This window comes from Corvus cornix, chromosome 1A (assembly GCF_000738735.6).
Source record: "Corvus cornix cornix isolate S_Up_H32 chromosome 1A, ASM73873v5, whole genome shotgun sequence".
In the NCBI taxonomy this organism is placed as follows: Eukaryota; Metazoa; Chordata; class Aves; order Passeriformes; family Corvidae; genus Corvus; species Corvus cornix.
Genome location: NC_047057.1, coordinates 61,281,292 through 61,301,347, shown reverse-complemented (window position 1 = coordinate 61,301,347; position 20,056 = coordinate 61,281,292). Strand labels below are relative to the sequence as shown.

General features: G+C 39.4%; 1 protein-coding gene across 1 annotated transcript; it reads left to right on the top strand.

The window, feature by feature from the left end:
• Positions 1-737: 737 nt before the first annotated feature.
• Positions 738-17,885, top strand: TTLL1 (tubulin tyrosine ligase like 1). The gene is made up of 11 exons (XM_039571043.1): positions 738-810; positions 4,267-4,398; positions 5,574-5,782; positions 6,952-7,132; positions 8,199-8,333; positions 8,500-8,608; positions 11,540-11,683; positions 13,432-13,518; positions 14,638-14,801; positions 16,318-16,473; positions 17,564-17,885. Exons 2-10 carry the CDS (start codon positions 4,286-4,288, stop codon positions 16,445-16,447), a joined length of 1,272 nt encoding a protein of 423 aa, XP_039426977.1. The 5' UTR covers positions 738-810; positions 4,267-4,285; the 3' UTR covers positions 16,448-16,473; positions 17,564-17,885.
• The last annotated feature ends 2,171 nt before the right edge of the window (positions 17,886-20,056 follow it).

Below are 20,056 nucleotides of genomic sequence, written 5' to 3'. Positions count from 1 at the left end.
TCTGAGACACCTGGGATAGTGGAAGGTGTCCCTGCCCATGGCACGGGGTGGAACTGGATGGGCTTTAGGGTCCCCTTCAACCCAAACCAGTTTGGGGTTCTGTGATGAAATTTTTGGGTGAGAATGTGCATGCTTCCTCTGAACAGTATCCATACAAAAGCAGCTATTCCTGCAGCTGTATGGTGGTGAACATTTTAGCACTTGATGGGCTCAAACACGGACTTGAGCTTTGGGTGCGTGTCTCTGGGGGTTCTATATCCTGGTAACATCCAGGAAGGTTTGGTCACGCGATGGCCTTTCACAAACCCCCATTTACTCATGAACTAATGTTTGTTAGGGACTTGTTTCCTGACGATGGGGCAGGCCGCAGAAGCTTGAGACCAAAACGTCCCCAGACAGCAGGAACAAGGCTGAGGTGGCTGACCGGGTTTCGGGGCTTTCCCGCCAGGACTGCAGAACGTTCCTGTCCCTACGGGAAGCGCCGGCCGAGCCTCGCCATGACCCCCGCACTGCCCCACATGCACAACATGGCCGCCCGGCCCCGCCCCCCGCGGCTCCCGCGCGCGCCGTCCCGGCCCCGCCCCCCGAGGCTCCCGCGCGCTCCGCCCCCGCCCCCCGCGGCTCCCGCGCGCGCCTCCCCGGCCCCGCCCCCCCGCGGCTCCCGCGCGCGCCTCCCCGGCCCCGCCCCCCGCGGCTCCCGCGCGCGCCGCCCCGCCCCCCGGCGGCGGGGCCGGAACGGGCGGGGCGATGGCGGCATCCGGCGGGGACGGCCGGGCCTGAGGGGAGCGGCGGCCGCGCTGCCGGCGGCAGGTGAGCGGGGGGCGCGGGGCAGGTCATGGGTGTCCGTACCCCCCCCCCCGCGGCATCCCTTCTACACACCCACAGGCCGTCTACACACATCCCCAGTCCCATCCCCTTCCTGCACAGCCCCATACGTGTCCTGCATGCACCCCTTCACACACACCCCACATACATACACAACCCCCCCCACATCCCCACGCATACACACCCCACACATGCACACACACACACACACACCACCCACAGACGTACACACCCCCCACACACACTCCTCCGTCACCGCAAACACCGCCACCCCCAAGCACACGCAGCCGTGTGTCTGTTCTAGTCTTGGGCTCCTTCTCCTCCCTGACACTTTGGGAATCTCGCAGCAGGCCCCCGTGGCCTCCTGTGATGGCACAGCCAGACTGGATTTTCCAGTAGTAAACTTGATAATGAAGCACAGTTACATTTTGTACTGTTAGAAGGAAGTAGGGCTTGCTGGGTCAGGCGTGGCTTCACCCCTGTTTTGCTGTGTGAAGAGTCTGCCACCAGCACCACTGGCTTCCTGTAGTGGCGGTGATGCCGACCAGGCTGCCTTTGGATCTCAGTTCGTGAATTTGTGCCAGGGCAAGAGGTCTCACCTTGGGGTTAGGCTGCTGCCCAGCTTCCTTGCTGCTCGTGGGAGCAGCGCTTTGGAGAAGCGGCAGTCCTGCTGTGCCTCTGTCACATACCTTGAGTAGGAGCTCTGGTATTCTGCGAAGGATTTGACTTACAATAAATACGCAGGCTAGGGCTGTGTTATGCAGTTCTTCTTTGATGTTTTGTGAAGCTAAGGATCTCAGCTGACCAGAAGTTTGAATGTGTAGCTATCTTGTGCAATCTCATCGGATTATCTAGAATACCTGTTTGCAGATTAGAGGATTCCTGTAGAAAACGATATTGTATTAAAATCATATTATCGAAAATGAGAAGGTTTTTGGTACAACTTAAATGTTATTTTTTGTGTGTCCTTGTTTTTGGGTTTCGGTAATCAGTTTATACAAAATTGGAAGATTTTGCTTACAAAATTACAGTAATAATTTACTTAAACATCATCTGAGATGATCAAACTGTCTGCAGAAACCAAGGAGGAATTTTCAGTCTGCTGTTGTATTGCTGTCATTTCAATCCTCCTGTAGCAGAAGGGATCTGTAAGGCCTCAAGTTCCCAAAACAAGAAAAGAATTACACTCTCTGTAATTTTTCTTTTATTTCTGGTAGAAGCTATCTTCAGTGTTTAGCTTTCATTTAGGTTTAACTCGCCTGCCTGTGTGTGAATCGATCGAGGAGCCAGAGAAATGGGGAACCTCATGAGATAGCTTGGAGATGTGAAGAAGGTGTTTTAAAGCCTTTTGAAAAGCTTACATTGTGGTTGGTTAGTACCATTGTAGCCTTTAATGCATTTCCTTTTGAAGGGACAATTGTATTGCAAGCAGACTAATCCCTGAACTTTTAAAACCACAACAAGGTGGTGTGTGGTATTAGTGAGTCACCGATGGTGAGTCATACAAGCTTCAATACAAATACATTAATTGTTTCATTTACTTTTGTTCTGGTGATATCTGGGAGGCCCGGAGAGAGATCATGACCTTGTAAAATTAGGTGTTGTATAAATCACACACAAGAAGACAGACCCTGAGCCTTCATGTACTCTTTTCTATTTAAGCTTGGATTTCAGCTTGGTTTACCAACATGAATAAAAATACGTGGGTCTTAAAGTTTCTAAAATTGAAGTTGATTAGTAAACATTTCCGCCTTGTAAGATTTGTTTGACAGGATAAATAGTCTCTGTGGGATTATATGGGTTATACCTCCCAGAGAGAAACAATAGGGGCCTGAGCTTGGTGGCAAATGTACATCTCCATATCTAGTCCTGGAAAATGAAGACCCCTTGAATACCAGTCCAACACGTTACCTACAGAAATTGCATTAACTACATTCATTAATTGCAACACTACATTTAGTAAAGGTGATTTTATGTTTTAATTTACTTTTCAATGGAAAAGAATATGTAGAAGGGGCAGTGGATGGTGTTACATGTGGATGTGTAATAACCCAGCTGTCTCCCGCTCCTTTGCATGGTGAGTTTTGCTCTTGGTAGAGTAATGCAAGTAAAAATAGCAAATATAGGGAAAACAATGAATTATAGGGAGAACCACACCCTTCCCTCCCCATTAGGTCAGTCAGGTTTTGAAATGGGATGCCAAGAGAGAGAGGCTGTGCTATCTCTGTCTTTGGGGCTTTTCAAAACATGGATGGGTAAAGCTCTGAGCAAACTGACCATGATGCCTGGGGTGGCCACCTAAAAACAGAGACTAGACAAGAATAAGAGAATAATGGTTGGTATTTATTTGAAGGGCCTTCAAGGTACACCCCGGGGAATCAAGAAGCTACTTCCAAGATGGACCCCAAGTCACGAGTTCTTCACACTTTTCTAAAAAGTTTGATTTATTTGCATATCAGGGTTAATTCTCCAATTAAAACTTCAGTTAATGATGTAATTACCCGAAGTTTACCCTCCTTCTTAAGATGTTTACACATTTTGGGCCTAGGACAGTGTGGGTGTCATTGGAGATCAAGCTTGGAGTGGCTTGTTATGTCTAACCAGCATGAGGGAACAGTCGTTAACAAGCTACAAGTAACCTGTTAAAGTTACACACTAGGCAGTGCAGGATTTGAAAAAGATACAAGTTAAAACCCAAGGCATCAACTAGATCTCATAGCTAACGCTGCACAGAGCAGGAGACTGGACCAAGGGACTTGCTGAGGTCCCTTCCTGCCAAAATGGTCGAGTGATCCTAACAAAAAGCTGACCTGGGCAAGCGAGAGATTTAATGTAGAAAGTGACATCTGGTGTCAGGAGCTGAAATGCGGTTTGTAAGCACTCTTCTAACAACCTGAGGTTCAGGGAAATCCTGTAAGGCTTTAATGGGATCAGTTGCAAGGTCAGTAACTTTGCTGTAGGTCCCTCCCTTGGGGTACTGCAAATCTTGATTGTTGATAGAGCATGTAAAGGATTTCTTTTGGAATCATGGGGTTTTATTCTAAAGTCACCACGTGATCCAGATGAACTTTCCTGCTTCAAAACAAAGCAGAAATGTATGTTCATAAGTTAGGAACAATACAATGTCTGTGCTCCACTCTTGGTTCTTTAAACATTACACAGTGTAGAATAGAAGGTTCTGTCAGTAGTATATTTAAGGGAAGACAGATGTTGTGTGCCTATTTATAAAAGGTGGGGAGTGTGAAAAGTCTCTAACCAAGTGTCCTTGTGTGCAGTTGTCCAGCTGAAAAGTGAAGGGTTTCAGTCTGAGCCTAGATGATATTTTCCTTGGTTTTTAAACTAATATGCTTACATGAAAGTGTTTTGTAGGTGCCACTTTTCTTCTGCCTTGACTTTCCTGTATCCTCCCCTGTTTTCAACTTTAAATTTTCTCACAAACAGGTTATTCTGCTTTAATATAATGGCAGGAAAAGTAAAATGGGTAACTGACATAGAAAAATCTGTTCTAATAAACAACTTTGAAAAAAGAGGATGGATTCAGGTGGCAGAAAATGAAGACTGGAATTTTTATTGGTAAGTACACTGCAATTGCCAATTTCTTTTATCAATGTTACGGAGGCTTGCTCTTTTACCAGAGTCCAGACTTCTGTAATAAACTGTGCTTCTCTTCATGATAATGGTTTCTATTCAGGCTAATTATTCTACTTTTCAATACTGAGAGTAGATGTGAAATTAGATCAAGATTGTGGTAAAAGGAGGAGAGTAAATAATCTTCTCATTTAGTGTTTGTCTAATATAAGACCATGAAATGCTGTCCTAGAATGCAGTAATCTATTAACTGGCAGAAACAGTACTCTTTAAATAAACCAAACAATTTATGCTGTTCCTGTCAAATACATCAGAATGGCAGTTTGTGCTGCCAGATGTACCCTTTGTGAACCACTTACTTAAATGGGCAAGAATCTAGTAATCTGCTCATGCTTTTGGAATGCAGTTGGGAGAATGGGGAAACACTCATGGAAATTGTTGTGTGACTGGTTGTATTGTTTTGGGTTAGTTTTCTTTTTTTCTTCCTGAAATGATAATATAGCAGATTGGTGGCATTGAGGAAATATTCTTAAATTTTCACATTGAGACATCTAGTATGGAAAATTCTTTGCATCTATGTCCCTGCTCTTCTGTGAAAAATGTAGTTGAAAACTGATTTGATGACTCTGTCACTGCAGCACTTTCATCTGGTGTATAACTAAACATCATAGGTGTTCTTAGCAAGATCTCTTAACCAGTTTTCGAGTCATAAGTCTGAATTCTTTGTAATCCAAGTAGCAAGGCAGTCAGTAGGAGGTTGGGTTTGTGGCTTTTTTGAAGAGGAAGGGGTGAGTTTCAGGAGTGTGAAGTAACAGATTTAGAAAGAGGATTCTCTAGCATTTGGGTGCACTTCAGTCATTTTTCGGCCCTGCTGGGGATTGACCTGATTATCAGCAAGCCAGAGTCAAGTAGGACCCATTTGTCATCTTCCTGGCCTCACTTCCTGCACCAATTTCAGTAGTAGTAGAGGGACTGATTAAACCCTTGCTTTGTTAAGTAGAACTTCAGGGTATGTTGGATTGTCACTGCAGCAAAATATTAAATAGGAAGAGAAATGAGAGAGAGAAAAGATGAAGAAATTAGAGTGAGAAGATCTCTAATTTTTCCTCCTGAAGTGTGTTTCTTGAGAGAAATCATTTGGTGTCTGTCTTTGGTTTCAGGATGAGTGTCCAAACAATCAGAAATGTGTTCAGTGTGGAAGCCGGTTACCGCCTCTCCGATGACCAAATTGTCAATCATTTCCCAAACCACTACGAACTGACCAGAAAAGATTTGATGGTAAAGAATATCAAGAGATACAGAAAAGAACTTGAGAAAGAAGGAAGTCCTCTTGCAGAAAAAGATGAAAATGGGAAATATATTTATTTGGGTATGTTGTTCTTATTATCAGCATTCAGCTTTTTTCTAGGTAGTCAATAACTGGAATCGAACCAGCTTTTTTGTGCATGAAGCACTGAACCTCTGGAGTGTTATGACATTAAAGTGGCTACCTTGAAGTGCTCTGTTCCACTCTTGGGTTTGATTCATTTGGGGTTTCTTAAAAATTATTTTGGAGAGGGAAAATTGTGGGTTTAAGGTAGTTTACAATTAGATTAGTGGTGAAACCAAAAGGCTTTGCTACTTCATATGAGAGAGGGTTGCGGTTTCTTTAATTCAAAAGTGAAAAACTGTTACCTGAAAATCTTACACTGGAGCAAAAACTGAAATAAACTTTTTGCAGAAAGGACAAAACTGATGAATAAATGCGTCAGAGGAGAAATTTGGGAGAAGTTGGGGAACTAATAATGACTGCTAGAAAATAAAATAAAAAGCAAACCAGACAAAAAAAAATACCCAAGAAACCCAAACCCCAAAACTAAACCAAGAATAGATCAGGAATGAGGAAAGTAGAGTTGGTTTGGAGGTCAGAAAGCATTGAAGTGAAACAGAATGGGGATATGGGGAGTTGAATTACATCTTGGAAAAGTGAAATGAGAACACTTCATCCGTGTAAGAAAACAGTTCTGTAAGGACAGAAGTGAAGATAATCTAATAGCAAAAAATGAAAAATGTTTTTCTTTAGGTTTTAGGTATCATATGAGCATGGGAGCAGAGAAGAATAATAGGAGTTCAGAATAAGATATAATAAATAAGAATAATGGGAGTTACATGAAAATAAGAATTACACAGGCAAAGGGGAATTTTGCCTGCACAGAGCATGATAAGGAATGGTGAAAGTTGGTATAGGAAATTGAGAAATTCTGATTGTTTAGTTGGAATGGTATGTAATACTGTAATTGCACAGCATATAAATGAAAGAAGAAAATCTGTTCACGTGAATTAGAATCTAATACTACAAAGTGCAACATTTTGCAATTATTTAAGTTAAAAACTAGAATGTAAATGAGATAAAAAGCAACGTGAGTCTTAATGAAGGAGGATCATGCCAGACTGGAAAACTGAAAATACCGAACTTTTCTTTTTCAGTATATATATGTCAATAGCCTTGTCAGATACAGTGTCTTTAATTGTGCACCTTCTTTTTCCCCCTTTACTCAGATTTTGTTCCTGTGACTTTTATGCTTCCTGCCGATTATAATCTCTTTGTTGAAGAATTCAGAAAGAATCCCTCCAGCACGTGGATTATGAAACCTTGTGGCAAAGCTCAAGGAAAAGGAATATTTCTAATCAATAAACTCTCCCAAATTAAAAAATGGTCTCGAGACAGCAAAACATCTTCGTAAGTTCTTGAAGTCCTTTATTGTACTTTCTGTAACTAGGTGAACTACATCAATATGCTGATTGTCTGATGCATGGGAGAAGTATTCCATTATTATTATTATTATTATTATTATTATTATTATTATTGCTTTGTCATTTTGTAGTTCAGTTTGCATTTAACCTCAGTTGTTATCTCACTTCCTCCTTCAACAGGTTATAATACGAGTTGTTTTGGTATGAGGAGGCACACAGAACTGCTCAATTAATATTCTTTATAAAAATGCTTTCATTGTTGTGGGGGAGAAAATTGCATAGAAATAAATTGTTCTGCTTCACAGTATTAAATAACAGGAAGCAAGAGAAAAATCTTCCCCTCAGCAATTTCAATAATTGTTTAATATATATTAAATTACTTTTTGAATTTGTGTGAAATAAATGCATTTTCCTTTTGGAGCACAAAATAATACACATCATGTTGATAGTCTCCTTCCAAATGGAGGTTAGCAATCTTACATTTTTCTCTGACTAGAAGTTTTGCTCACACAACTAATGTTAAGCTTTTTCCTGTGATCAAGGGACTGGCTGAATATCCCTTGAGTATCTTTCCCCACGTTTGATTTGGAATCTGAAGAATGTCACAATCTGAAAGTTGTATTAACTTTTCACAGTGGTTTGCAATTGCACACCAAGCACAATGAAATATTCCAGTAGTACAAGACCTTGAATAATGAAGGTGATGCACTACATCCTTTTTGCTCGTTGGGAGCTTGCCAAGCTCTAAATTCTCTTTAAGGGAAAAAGAGTGGCCTGTGAAGCTGCATTCTGAATGGCTTGGTCAGCTACTGTGTGAGTTTAAATGGGTAATTGATCTTGGTCATCTGTACAGTATTTTCAGCTTTTTTTTGGTATATAGTGCCTGATGCCAAGTGTTTATTATTAACCACCACAACTTTATACATTGTCTTGGCAAAAGATGTAAGATTTCGGTCAACTCAAAATTTACAGAACACTTCTAAAGAAGTAAAAGACTTCAGGGATTATATTGATGCAAATATATATTGTGAGACATGATTTGTGTTTTTCAGGTTTGTATCTCAGTCTTCCAAGGAAGCCTATGTGATTTCACTCTACATCAACAATCCCTTGCTAATTGGTGGAAAGAAATTCGATCTTCGTCTCTATGTTTTGGTGTCCACCTATCGGCCACTGAGATGTTACATGTAAGGTTGCATGTATTTGTATTTTGTTTAGAGATAATGTCCAATGTAGTCGAAAATAATGTGCGTGTTACACAAAGAAGTTTAACCTGTAAATGGTACCCTAGGATGCTCACTTCCTTGTTTCTTACAGGGGTTTAACACATTTTAATGCCTTTTTGCATTTAAGGTATAAACTTGGATTTTGCCGCTTTTGCACAGTGAAATACACACCAAGTACAAGTGAGCTGGATAACATGTTTGTACATCTTACAAATGTTGCCATTCAGAAACATGGGGTGAGTGTGCTGAGTTCTTTCATGCTTCTGTGTAGCAAGACTGATTTTCTTAAATTGTCCCAAAAACTTGGAATCAAAAGGCTTTGTCATACTCTTCATCATCTTGCAGTTAAAATACTTCAGCTTGCACTTAGAAATAATTGCATTTTAGAATTTAGAAATTTTAGAAAACCACAGCTCAAAAGTCAAGATAATGAGTTGCAGCTCTGTAATAGAGGGTGATATTTTCAGTATTGACTCACAGTAGTTGAGAGCAGGGTTGTTCTTCACATCTCCTTTCATTTAAAAGCCAATATGCTCACTTACTGAATTGAACAATGAAATTAATGAGCTTGAATCATGTGGGTATGTATTTTATAATACTGGCTTAATATCTCCTTCCTCATCTCCCCTTCCCTCTCTCTCTCTTGCATGCAGTTAATTCAATTTCTTATTTCCAGCACTTACTTATCACAGAACTTTCCAGCTTCTCCCAGTGTTCCCTCAACCTCCTGCCCCTGCCTTCCTTGTGTGGGAAACAAAGGGACTGTGCAGTTGCAAACTTGATTGGGTGGCTTCCTCTTGAATGGACAAAGCTGGAGCTCTGCCTGCAGAACAGTTCTGTCCTGTAATTTACCGCTGATATTCATATGGAAACATGAGAGCTTTGACAGCACTTCCTTATGTCAAAGTAGGCTGAAATTCAGCAGTGGGGAGGGAAGGTTAGTGGGGTGGGGGTGACACAGATGGGCATAAAGTGTCACTTCCCAAACCTTGTTCCTTCAGGGAATGACTTGATAATGATTGTCCCTTTGGTGTTTTTAGCGGATGTCTGTGATTTACAAACCATGCCTCTGGTACAGTAATTAAAACTCTATTGTTGCACTTCCTAATGCCCTAAGTTTTGTTTTAATGGTATGGAAAATAAATATGTATGGACATACACACACACACGTGCTCCTGTTTATGTTCATACGGGTATACACCTGCACTCACACACAAGATATATGTAATATATCTTAAACTGCACTCTTGCTCAAAGTGCCTTCTCTGCTACTGTTCCATAAGATGTGCAGCATAGCAGAACTGTTCTTGTCTGGATATTGCTGCAACAACGATGTGAATGATAATGCTGGTAGTTCTAAACCAGGGTAAGTGGTCAAATATGGCATTTTTCAGTACTACAAACGTTTTATTGCTCAGGTGCTGATTTGTGAAGTGCTTCAAACACATTTTGGTTTAACAGGGCACACTGGCAATTACTTACAGTGAAAGCAGGTTCCATACAACTTAGAGAATAAATCCTGGTGCTGTTGCCAGTAGCAGTGAAGATGTGAGGCACGTGGTACACTGCCTGTCTTATTATGCACCCTTCCATCTTCTCTACCAGTAAAGAATGGCCTTCAAGTTTCCCAAATAAAAGAAGTGAATGTGGTGGTGAGGTCACTTAGAATAAAGGACAACAGAAATGAGTATAGAAGTAGCAGCCTAAAAATGTGGAAACGTTACTAGAATATTTGAAAAGCTTTTTATAAATTGTAAACAACTGATATCTGTTCAGTTTGGCAGAAAGGCATAAGAGAAGTTTAGCATAAAGTGCTACCCATCCTATTTGTTCTTCTCTTTTAAATGTGCCTGTAACTTTGGAGGCATTTAGACTGTACAGTTTTAGTCTTCTAAAACTGTACCTAATTTGAGCTGTCAGTAATTTATAAAAATTATGATGAGATGCTGGAAAATGCATGTGTAATACAAACAAAACAACAATAATTCTTATGCATAATTATTTTCACTTTGCTTAATATCTTCAATTAAACAACTGTGACTGTGTAAAGCTCTACCCAGTTGCAACGTATTTTGATTTGAGTACTTGTTCTAAAGGGCAAAGAGGGCTGGAACTTTGATCTCTGTTCCCTTGCTGGAATCTGGTCTCAAGACATTTTTTTTCATGGAGCAAATCCTGAGAACCATGTTTCAGGTCTTTATTTGTACAGTCCAGTTTTCCAAATTTACTAATGGGGGAGCTGTAGGAGAAAGCCTAATAATAAGACAGATGCTTCTTTGACCTTGTCCTAAAGGACGACAGCATTTGTTCTTCTGAGAGCTTTTTTCTGCTCTGTGCATTCTGTGTTTTATAATTTAGCAGGCATGCAGTCATTAATTCTCAGAAATGCTCTGAGGAGAACCTTTATAAAGGGACAACACTTCTGTTCTGAGAGTTCCTTGAGGGCTGAACATGTGCCTTTCCATCAGTATGAACGACCCTCGCTTTGCTCTTGTCTTTCCATTTAAAGAGAAATAAAGCAGAGCCTTGATGGCCTCTGAAAAGAGAACATAAGGTAACCTCCTGTTTTCCTCTTCAGTTTCAGTAACACTTAATGGGTTTTTGTACTGAATTACTTGAAAAATTTAACTTTTACAAGCAATTCAGTTAGCATTTCACTATATTCTTGAGTGTAACTGTTATCAGTAGCACCATTAAGAAGATATCAGGGAACGGACAAGTTGTACTTGAAAGTGTTTGTCTGTGTTTATTTATTTAAAGTGCTGCATTTTACAACAGCTACCTTCAGTGAAATTCTGCTATTAGTCATTAATTGTTTTTCCTTATCCCCAGAGGAGGAAAACATTCCATTCTTTCCTTTCACATTTTAAAACTTCTATTTCCAAATCATAACTCATACTTTACTACAAAACTGTCAAAGTACCCATTGTTTTTTTTCCCCTAAGATTTATTACTTGATTTGCAATGTGTGATACAAGCATATTAGAGCTATACTAAAAGCAGTTGATTTTCAGCAGTTCAAAGCTGAAGTCTTCATGAAGCTGCAAGAACAATTAGCCAGCTTTTAGAGCAATACTTGTGAGTATAAGGGGGCTTTTTGTGGGAATGAAAAAAAACTACCGAACAGCTTCAAAATCTTAGACTGAGTGAACTCCTTAACTCTTCAGGATGATTACAACCATATCCATGGAGGCAAATGGACAGTGAGTAACTTGCGCCTGTATCTGGAGAGCACCCGTGGAAAGGAAGTCACCAACAAATTATTTGATGAAATCCACTGGATAATTGTGCAGTCCCTGAAGGCTGTTGCGGTGAGTGCTGTTCCTGGAATGCTGCCAGTGATAGCATTCCAGCTGCAGGCTTCCCATAACCATGGAAGTGAGCTTGCCACTAAAACCCCTCTATCTATTTTCTGTTCTTTGAGTGATGGTGTTGATGCTGATTTCTGCAGTTCTCTTGTCTCTTGATTTCTCTGAGATGAGGGAACTGAATCTTGGGTGGGTGAGTGGGTTGAGCTGTCTGTGGGTATTTGAAGGAGTGAATAAATCTCTTTCCTTGAGGGCTCTGTGAACTATTTAATATGACTTGATACTGCCCTTGTGAATAGTATTAAGTTCTGCCAAAATGTGTGATGTCATTCCAGCAATAACAAATGTGTTAAAGAAAAAAAATCTCTGGAGGACGATTTATCAAAGGAAACCTAAGGCTATTGGTTCAGCAGAGTTACATAACGTACTTTCACCTCTTTTATACACAAGCCATGGAGTTATCACAAACTCTTACTTAAAAAAGAAGTAGCAGCCAGTTCTCTGCTTGAGTGACTTTCTAGTGTTTGGGTAATATTCTGTGATCACATACCAGGGCAGGTATCACCCTGCGGGTCAGCTGGGCTAACTGAGGAGCTCAGTGTTGCCACGGACTCTCCTGGTCCCAAGTACATTGTCTTGTCATCTCTTTTGGGTTGGTTCTGGCACCATTTAGAGCTGACTCAGCTGACTTGTGAACTGACAATTACTACCTTGGTTTATTGATGGCTTAGTGTTCTGCCAGGGGAATAAGCTGAGTCATGGAAGGACCAGATGAGCACCAGAATCAGCATGAGAAAGTGGGACAAAGTCATGCAGCTAGGATCAGTGGGAGGTGGGGAAGCATGGCTTAACCTGACCTCTGTTGTGCAATCATATCTGTAGATAACTTGGGAGAAGAAAAGGGATGTAATCAAATGTTAGCAGAACCTTAGGAGTGGAAAAGTGGTGAGAATTATGGAGCATGAAATTTGTTGTTCCTCTGTCCTGTCAATGGCACATGTAATGAGATGCTTGTTCCTCCTTCCTGCTTTCAGTCCCTGAAGAAATGAAAAGCTTTATTATTAGTCTAGGGGAAAACATCTCACAAACCTTCACAAATTTTCTCTAAAAGATCTAATGAGATTCACATGGAAGAAAAGTATTACACCATGCATCCTGCAAATGTTTAGCAGATGCTGGAAAGCAACTGGTTCTCTAGATGTGCATCTAAGCACCTCTTGATTGGTGGTCTCACTTCACTTTGGGGTTATAGTTACCTTGAGTAATTATAATTTTAAAATGTATTTTGTAATTGTTTGACCTAAAATTTTTGTGTAGTTACAACAGCGGAATAAAAGAAAAGTCTTTGAATAAGTCTTTTTTTTCTAAAGTTTGAAGAATTCACAATTATGTGGAGCTGTAAATTTTCAAACCTTCTGTTTTCTCCTGATGCATGCAGGCTTTAAATATAGTTATTACTTCTGCAAAATATGAAAACGCTTATTTTCACACAGGAAATGTAATGGGAAATTAACATAACTTAATACTTGTCATCAGTGCAGTCATTAGTACTGAAATATTTACATACAGCTTCAAAAAAGAGGCAGTCCTGAACCTACTAGTTAGCAAGCTTATATTTGAGTTACAACACTGAAAAGTGTTGTAGGAGATTCATAATGTCATCATATGTGATTTCTAGCAAAGAAAGTGTTTTGGGTAACTTACTGAAAAGTTGATTTTAATACATATTACTGTCTTTTCTTTTTCCCCAGCCTGTAATGAATAATGATAAACACTGCTTTGAGTGTTATGGATATGACATTATCATTGATGACAAGCTTAAACCCTGGCTAATTGAGGTAAAGTTATATAAAATACAGGAAAAAACTTCCTTCTAATTTCACAGAAAAAAACTTAAGGAGATTTCAATGTGTAGTCTTTCCTCTTTCTAAAAAATATTTTTTTGTTTATCAGGTAAGTGGATTAAAAAAAATGTTGCAAAGTGAGATAGGTTATGGGATGACCAAGCTAGCATGTGCTTTTCTTTCCTATTTTTTTGGTGTTTCTATTTGTTTGTGTCTTTCTGCTTTTGTCTTCTAAATCCAGTGCATTCATACAACTGCACTTCAGAGGCAGTCTGAATGTTAGCAGCCCTGTTAAGTACTGGATCAGTACCTGGAAAATTGGCATTGACTTGATGGAGCATAACATCATATTTAAGTTTTAAATGCTGTCATTGCCTTAATGTTACAGGTTGAGAGGAAACAAAAGGGGCATACATAGGATATTTGGAAAGCTTTTTTATTTTTTACATAAATTTCTCTTTGGTGTATTAACTTTAGATCTGTATGTTCAATATAAATTTTATCCATCCTTCTTCCTTCTCAATCTAATTCGAAGTGAACTTCATTTTTAAAAAATCATCTTTTTATTGTTCTGATACCACTTCTCCAAAATAAATGTGGAACAAAGATACGTTAAATGAATCCCTGTTTTAATTACAACAAGGTACAATGTAGTGCTTTGAATAGAGAGCACTCTCCAGCTCACAATATAACAGGGGAGAACTCAGATAAGAACTTAGAGAAAAGTTGTTTACCTAGAAGAGGGCCACAGATTTCTGTGTGTAACAGCTGTTCATGTAAACTGGGCAAATTTTGAACACTCTAATGTATAGGGTTTGTAGCCATGTAAACAAAAAATGAAACAAAAATTCTGTCTTGTCTGATTCACCCTGGTGAATCATCTCAACAGAAATCTTCAGGCTGACACTGCAGACACTTAACAGAGTGGTACTTTCCTGTCTAAGTAAAAAGAGGAATGCCCAGTGGGGAATTCGTTCCAGTGTCTGAGGAACTGAAAGATGTGCTTTGAGCCACCAAGTCTCAATTTCCCATGTGGCACACATAGTCATCAGACATGCTGTTTGGAGAACTATATACCACTCCAAAAACTGATGCTGTTTTTTCCTTTTGTAGGTTAATGCTTCCCCTTCTCTTACTTCCAGCACCGCTAATGATCGCATCTTGAAGTATAATCTTATTAATGACACGCTTAACATTGCTGTGCCTAATGGGGAAATCCCCGACTGCAAATGGAATAAATCTCCACCAAAAGAGGTTCTGGGCAATTATGAAGTCTTGTAAGTTTTATCAATGTTTCAGATAAAGCCCAGTGTTTTTCTGTCACCTCACTTTTTTTGATGTGTAATGTAGACCAAAAAGATAAGGTGAGCTTCATTCTGATGTGAAAAATGGGCACAAAGTACCACTTCATTTCTTTGGAGCTGCACTGGAGGTGGGAGTGCATTAAGGCAGAATTCCCTTGCCTCATGTCCAGAGACACTGTTGTCTGATAAGCCCCTCCTTGCACCTTCTGAGCTTCCAGCAGCTAGAATTGAGGGACAGAAGCAAAGAGAATGTTTGTCTTCTACATGTGCAGAACTTTAATTGTATTGAGGGTGATATATAGATGGTACTTAAAGAGTTAAAAGAGTGAGTTCTGGTTTAAAAGTTATTGGATGCAAATTTTTGCTCAGTTGGTAGAAATAATGCCTCTTGAGCCCTGTAATTCATAAATGTAATAATAAATAAATAATTGCCAGATTTTTTTTAATTCCTCAATCTGTATTATAAGGAGAGAAATGAAGGAAACTGAGATTTTTATATCTGCAAAATTTATCCTAGGATTGATTGGTCTTATGCAGAAGAACACTGATTTAAATACCATATTGCTGACACAGTTTCTCATCTTTTTTGAGAAAATGTTTGGATAGGTTCTCTAGCACTAGTGGTGCAATTGCTCAGTGTGTCAGGAATGAGTTTATGTACATAGCTGATCCACTAGTTCCTACTCCTCTTAAATACTTTTACTCCATACTAGTAAAAGCAGTTAAATATAAGCGGCTTGAATTAGGATTTAAGTTTTAATAAATGTTATCTACATAGTAACTGTGAATACCTATAAAGCAGTATAACTAAGTGTATATTATGATTTTTCTACAAAAGATTTTAGTATTATCTTTTGTTAATTACAATTACCTATCTATAACCAAAGTCTGCTTGGAATTTGCATAGCAGCTGAAAGGTCAGTATGTGCTGAGTTTGTCTGAGGCTGTAAGGGATTTAGATATTTACAGAATACTCCTCACTGTGGTTAAGTGTTACCAAATACGTGTCATCAAATGCATTTTGTTTGATCCCATGGCTGTTTAGTTCACCTCATTCTTTCCCTTCTTGCTCTGTGATGCAACGATGGAGTTTTAATGCTGCAGCTAACAAGCCTCCCTTTGAAGCAATAGCTCAGGAGTTACTTAAACTGGCAGCAGTCTGATGTTCTGCTTAACCACAGACCTGCAGAAGTACATGGGGAATTTCACAAGCACGAAATTTCACAAACTCAGGAGTAACTAAAGCTGCCAGGTGACTTGTTTCTTTCAAACAGGGGTTGAAGCTATTTCAAATGATCTGTACTGTAAAATTAGGGATGCGTAGAATCATGGCTGTCATGTTATGCCTGCATAAAGCTGTACGTAGAACAGCTTGCATTAAACTCCAGTTCTAGACAGTAAGCAGACTAGAATGTAGAACTAGAATATACAGGACCCACTGCTGTTTGTGCAGCGGGACAAGGCACTGAAGGGGTTTTCTTATCTCCAGATACGATGAAGAGATGGCACAGAGTGATGGGACTGATCGTGACCTGCGGAGTCGTCCTGGGCAGTCCACGGGGGTCAAAGGAAGCCGTGCAAGAGATTCAGGAAAGCCTGTATTGACCACCTGGAAGTGATGACATAAAAAGTAGCTGTGCTCTTGGTAGGAACACTTCAAGAATAACTTGCAGTTTTAGAACAGATTCCTATGTTTTGCTACATTTCATGTAGGAAATACTAAAGAAGACAATACAGCCTTTGAAAAGTGAAACAAACACTCAAAACCCAGGAACTGTACTAGACATACACTGACCTGATTATTATTATTACAACAATACATATAGAGGGTGTATATATATACATTTATGTTCATATAATTTGTATAAACTAGTTCTCAGTAATGATTAAGAACTTTCTTTATAAAGATGACAACTTAAAATATGCATTCTGAAAAAAACTCCTTGCTGTTTTGGATAGTATTTATTTCCTCTAGTAGCCTCTCCCTTCCTGCCTATAATAAATGAGCTGTAAAAGGGCCATGGTGGTAAGTATTAATATTTTCACAGTGATGGTTCAGACTCTTGTAATAAAAGAAGAGCAACTAGAAAAAATTAGCATACATGTACTTGAGGCTCTTGCCAGTTAATGCAGCTATTGATTTATAACCAGTATTAACAAATTGAAAAGCAAGTCTTCAACTGCTGAGGGTTGGGGTTTTTTATTTCCTTTAGGTGTTCTGAGCTGCTATAACTCTTTAAAGGTAGGAAGTTTGATGGACTGAGGGAGCGTTTCAATGGTGTATTGATGGACTATTTCACTAGCCATTAATTTTTATTTTCAGATAGTGCATGTCTGTGGAAAACAGACAGAGCAACCAGATACTGTGACAAATCTCATTGCTTGAAGCTGATGATAAATCTTTATTTGCACCAGAACCTCTCAGTATATTTGCATATATATAAGTCAAATATCTGTATATTTTTGTATATTTTATTTAACAAAAATATTGTTGCGCATGGCAGGGTATTTTTGGTAGCTATGATAACAACAGTTGTGATGATTAGCTGCCATAAAAATGGGAATTTCAGTCTTCTAACAGCAGAGCATATAAACTAGTGGGGTCTGTGATTGGCTGTTGCTTCCACTTGACTTTCCACCAGATATTGGGTGGTCATTTATAAATGGTAAAATTGGTTGTTTTTATTCTCCTTTTCCCTCCCTTCTTTCTTTTTTTTTTTTTTTTTTTTTTTTAGTGAAGTTAAACTCTCCCAAAAGTTTTTAGTTTCTTGAACACCTAAACCAGACCACCTGCAAGTGCACCACTTTGCCTGCTCTGGAATGTCGTCCTGGAAGAGGGCAGCAAACCATGGTCTTTGGGACAGTTGAACACAGTCTGGCAAGAGCAGCTTGTGTTGGGGAGGAGGGCAGATGTGGGCTGGGCTGACCAATATCCTTACACAGAATCTGGGGTTTATCCTTGCAGTACAGAATGAAATGTGTAGACTGAGTCTCTCCTTAATCGTCATTAATCTTGTATATTCCATTGAAATAAAATCTGATTCTCTCTTCATCAGACTTGAGTCTTCTCACTGGCCTCTACAAAAGCATATTCTAGTTGACTCTTGAAATAAACAAGGCAAAGGCAAGATGATCACTGCAGGATGGTAAAGCTCACCTAAATTCCAGGTCTCATATTTTGGGGTTGGGATTTTCTGTTTGGCTTTTTTGCTATGGGGTTTGTTGATGGTGGTGGTGGCTTGTTTTGGTTTTCCTCAGTTCCTAACTGTGAGTCTTGCTTGTATATTTGAGCCTTGACAGTCAAGCTGCTGTTAAGTAGATGTGTAGTCAGATGTGTTAATCATCAGTAGTGTTGTTTTAATTACGTGATGCTTAGTGGGCAGATGTTTCCGGTTTTACCCCCAACTGCCTGTTAGGGATAAAGTGGGAAGTAGTAACAGCCCTAGGGACTGTGGGCCTGTAGTAAATAGTATTTTGTAGATGATTATGTGTTTACCAGACAGGTAGCATAACAAGGATGCTCTGATAGAAGGAAAATGAAGCTTTCTCTCACTGCTTGCCATTAATTTCTGTAGTGGCTGGGACAGAGGATGTGGTGTTGTGGTATTCTTCTATTGCAACACTAGCACTGCTTTTTGGGAAGGCTTAACATGACAGCAAAACCAGGTCTGGGTTATTAGGATTTATTGCTGTGGAAGGCTTTGGAGACTGAATCCAGGGGATACTTTTAGCTGTAATTTCACAATGACCCAATACTGATAACAGCATCTAAATAATCTTCTTTTTCCAGACTAGTTTGTTGGTGGTACTCTCTGTTGGCTCTGATGTTATTACAGGTAGGCAGTGAGTTGAATCAGGGCCTCCAGAGCACAAACATTACCAACACAAAATAGTAATGGCACTACCTGTAATATTACTAATACTGAATATTCTTATTTAATTGTTTGGGGGAGTTCTACTGGCTTGGAAAGGGTCAGCTCATTTGCATCCTCAATTTTCAATAATTCAGAAGTCAGGACTGGAAATCTTGCTGTTGCTTTCGAAGATTTCTGTCCCAGTGTATAGCAGATACATTAAATAAAATATAGTACTTGTAAAGAAGTATTTTATATGGAAAATGTTTTTGTAGCAGACAGACCTATCAATTCTAAACATGCAAATCCTTCTCTCTGGCCCAGTGTAATATTGAGAAAGCATATTTCAAACCCTTGAGGATGAAATACTTTCGTGAAATATCTAGTAAATTATCATTACTACCTCAAAATAAAAGCATTAAAATATTATTAACTAGGGAAAAAAGGGAAAAAAATCCTGACAGGAATCTTGGACTATGTAGTACATAATCTCAGAGCTAGAATGAAGGTTTCAAATGTTGATCTCACATTTTACAGTTATATCTCCAACCAATGCATTACTAGTAATTTATCTTGCTGATCCAAACATGAATTTAGTCATGCATTATTCTCTTTAAAGAGCAAGAATTCAAAGACACTGCAAATGCAGTGACTCTTCTCTTCCTGATCTCATTCTATTTTCTTTTTAAAATAATAGTCTAGTGGTTATATACATCAGACTGCTTTCTCCTCATTTCCTTTTCTTGACAGGCTTTTTGCAGAGGTTGAAGTTTGAAGGCCTAATTATATTTTCACTTCTAATATATGAAAAAACTATATATGTAAAGGGAGTTTTAAGGAACAAAACTGAAGTAACATGGAATTCTAATATATTAAGATTGGTTTTCTGATTATCAGTACTAAACTGTCCTGGTTTCACCTGGGATGGAGTTAATTTCTTCTCAGTAGCTGTTGCAGTGCTGTGTTTTGGATTTGGAAGGAGAATAGCGTTGATAACACGCTGTTTATCCTAAGTCCAGGACTATTTTTTTGTCTTGTGTCATGCTCTGCCAGTGAGGAGGTGCACAAAAGGAACAGAGAAGGAGCACAGCTGGGACAGGTGACCTGAACTGGCCAGGATATTCCACACCATGGAATGTCATGGCCAGTCGATAAACTGGGGGATTTACTCAGCAGGGCTGATTTAGGTTTGGGAAGGGGAGTCTGCAGGTGGTGAGCAGTTGTATTGTGCATCACTTGTGATTTTTCCCCTGTTGTTAGTATTATTATTATTATTACCAACCATTATTATTTCATTTTATTTTACTTCTAATTATCACACTATTCTTATCTCAACATACATTGAAGTTCTCCTTCAATTCTCCTCCCCGTTCC

Excerpts from the sequence above, each read along its gene's own strand:
- TTLL1 (XM_039571043.1), top strand. The coding sequence starts at position 4,286 with ATGGCAGGAAAAGTAAAATGGGTAACTGACATAGAAAAATCTGTTCTA. Across the intron at positions 5,783-6,951 it reads TGGGAAATATATTTATTTGG|ATTTTGTTCCTGTGACTTTT; the intron begins GTATGTTGTTCT and ends CCCTTTACTCAG. Across the intron at positions 11,684-13,431 it reads AGTCCCTGAAGGCTGTTGCG|CCTGTAATGAATAATGATAA; the intron begins GTGAGTGCTGTT and ends CTTTTTCCCCAG.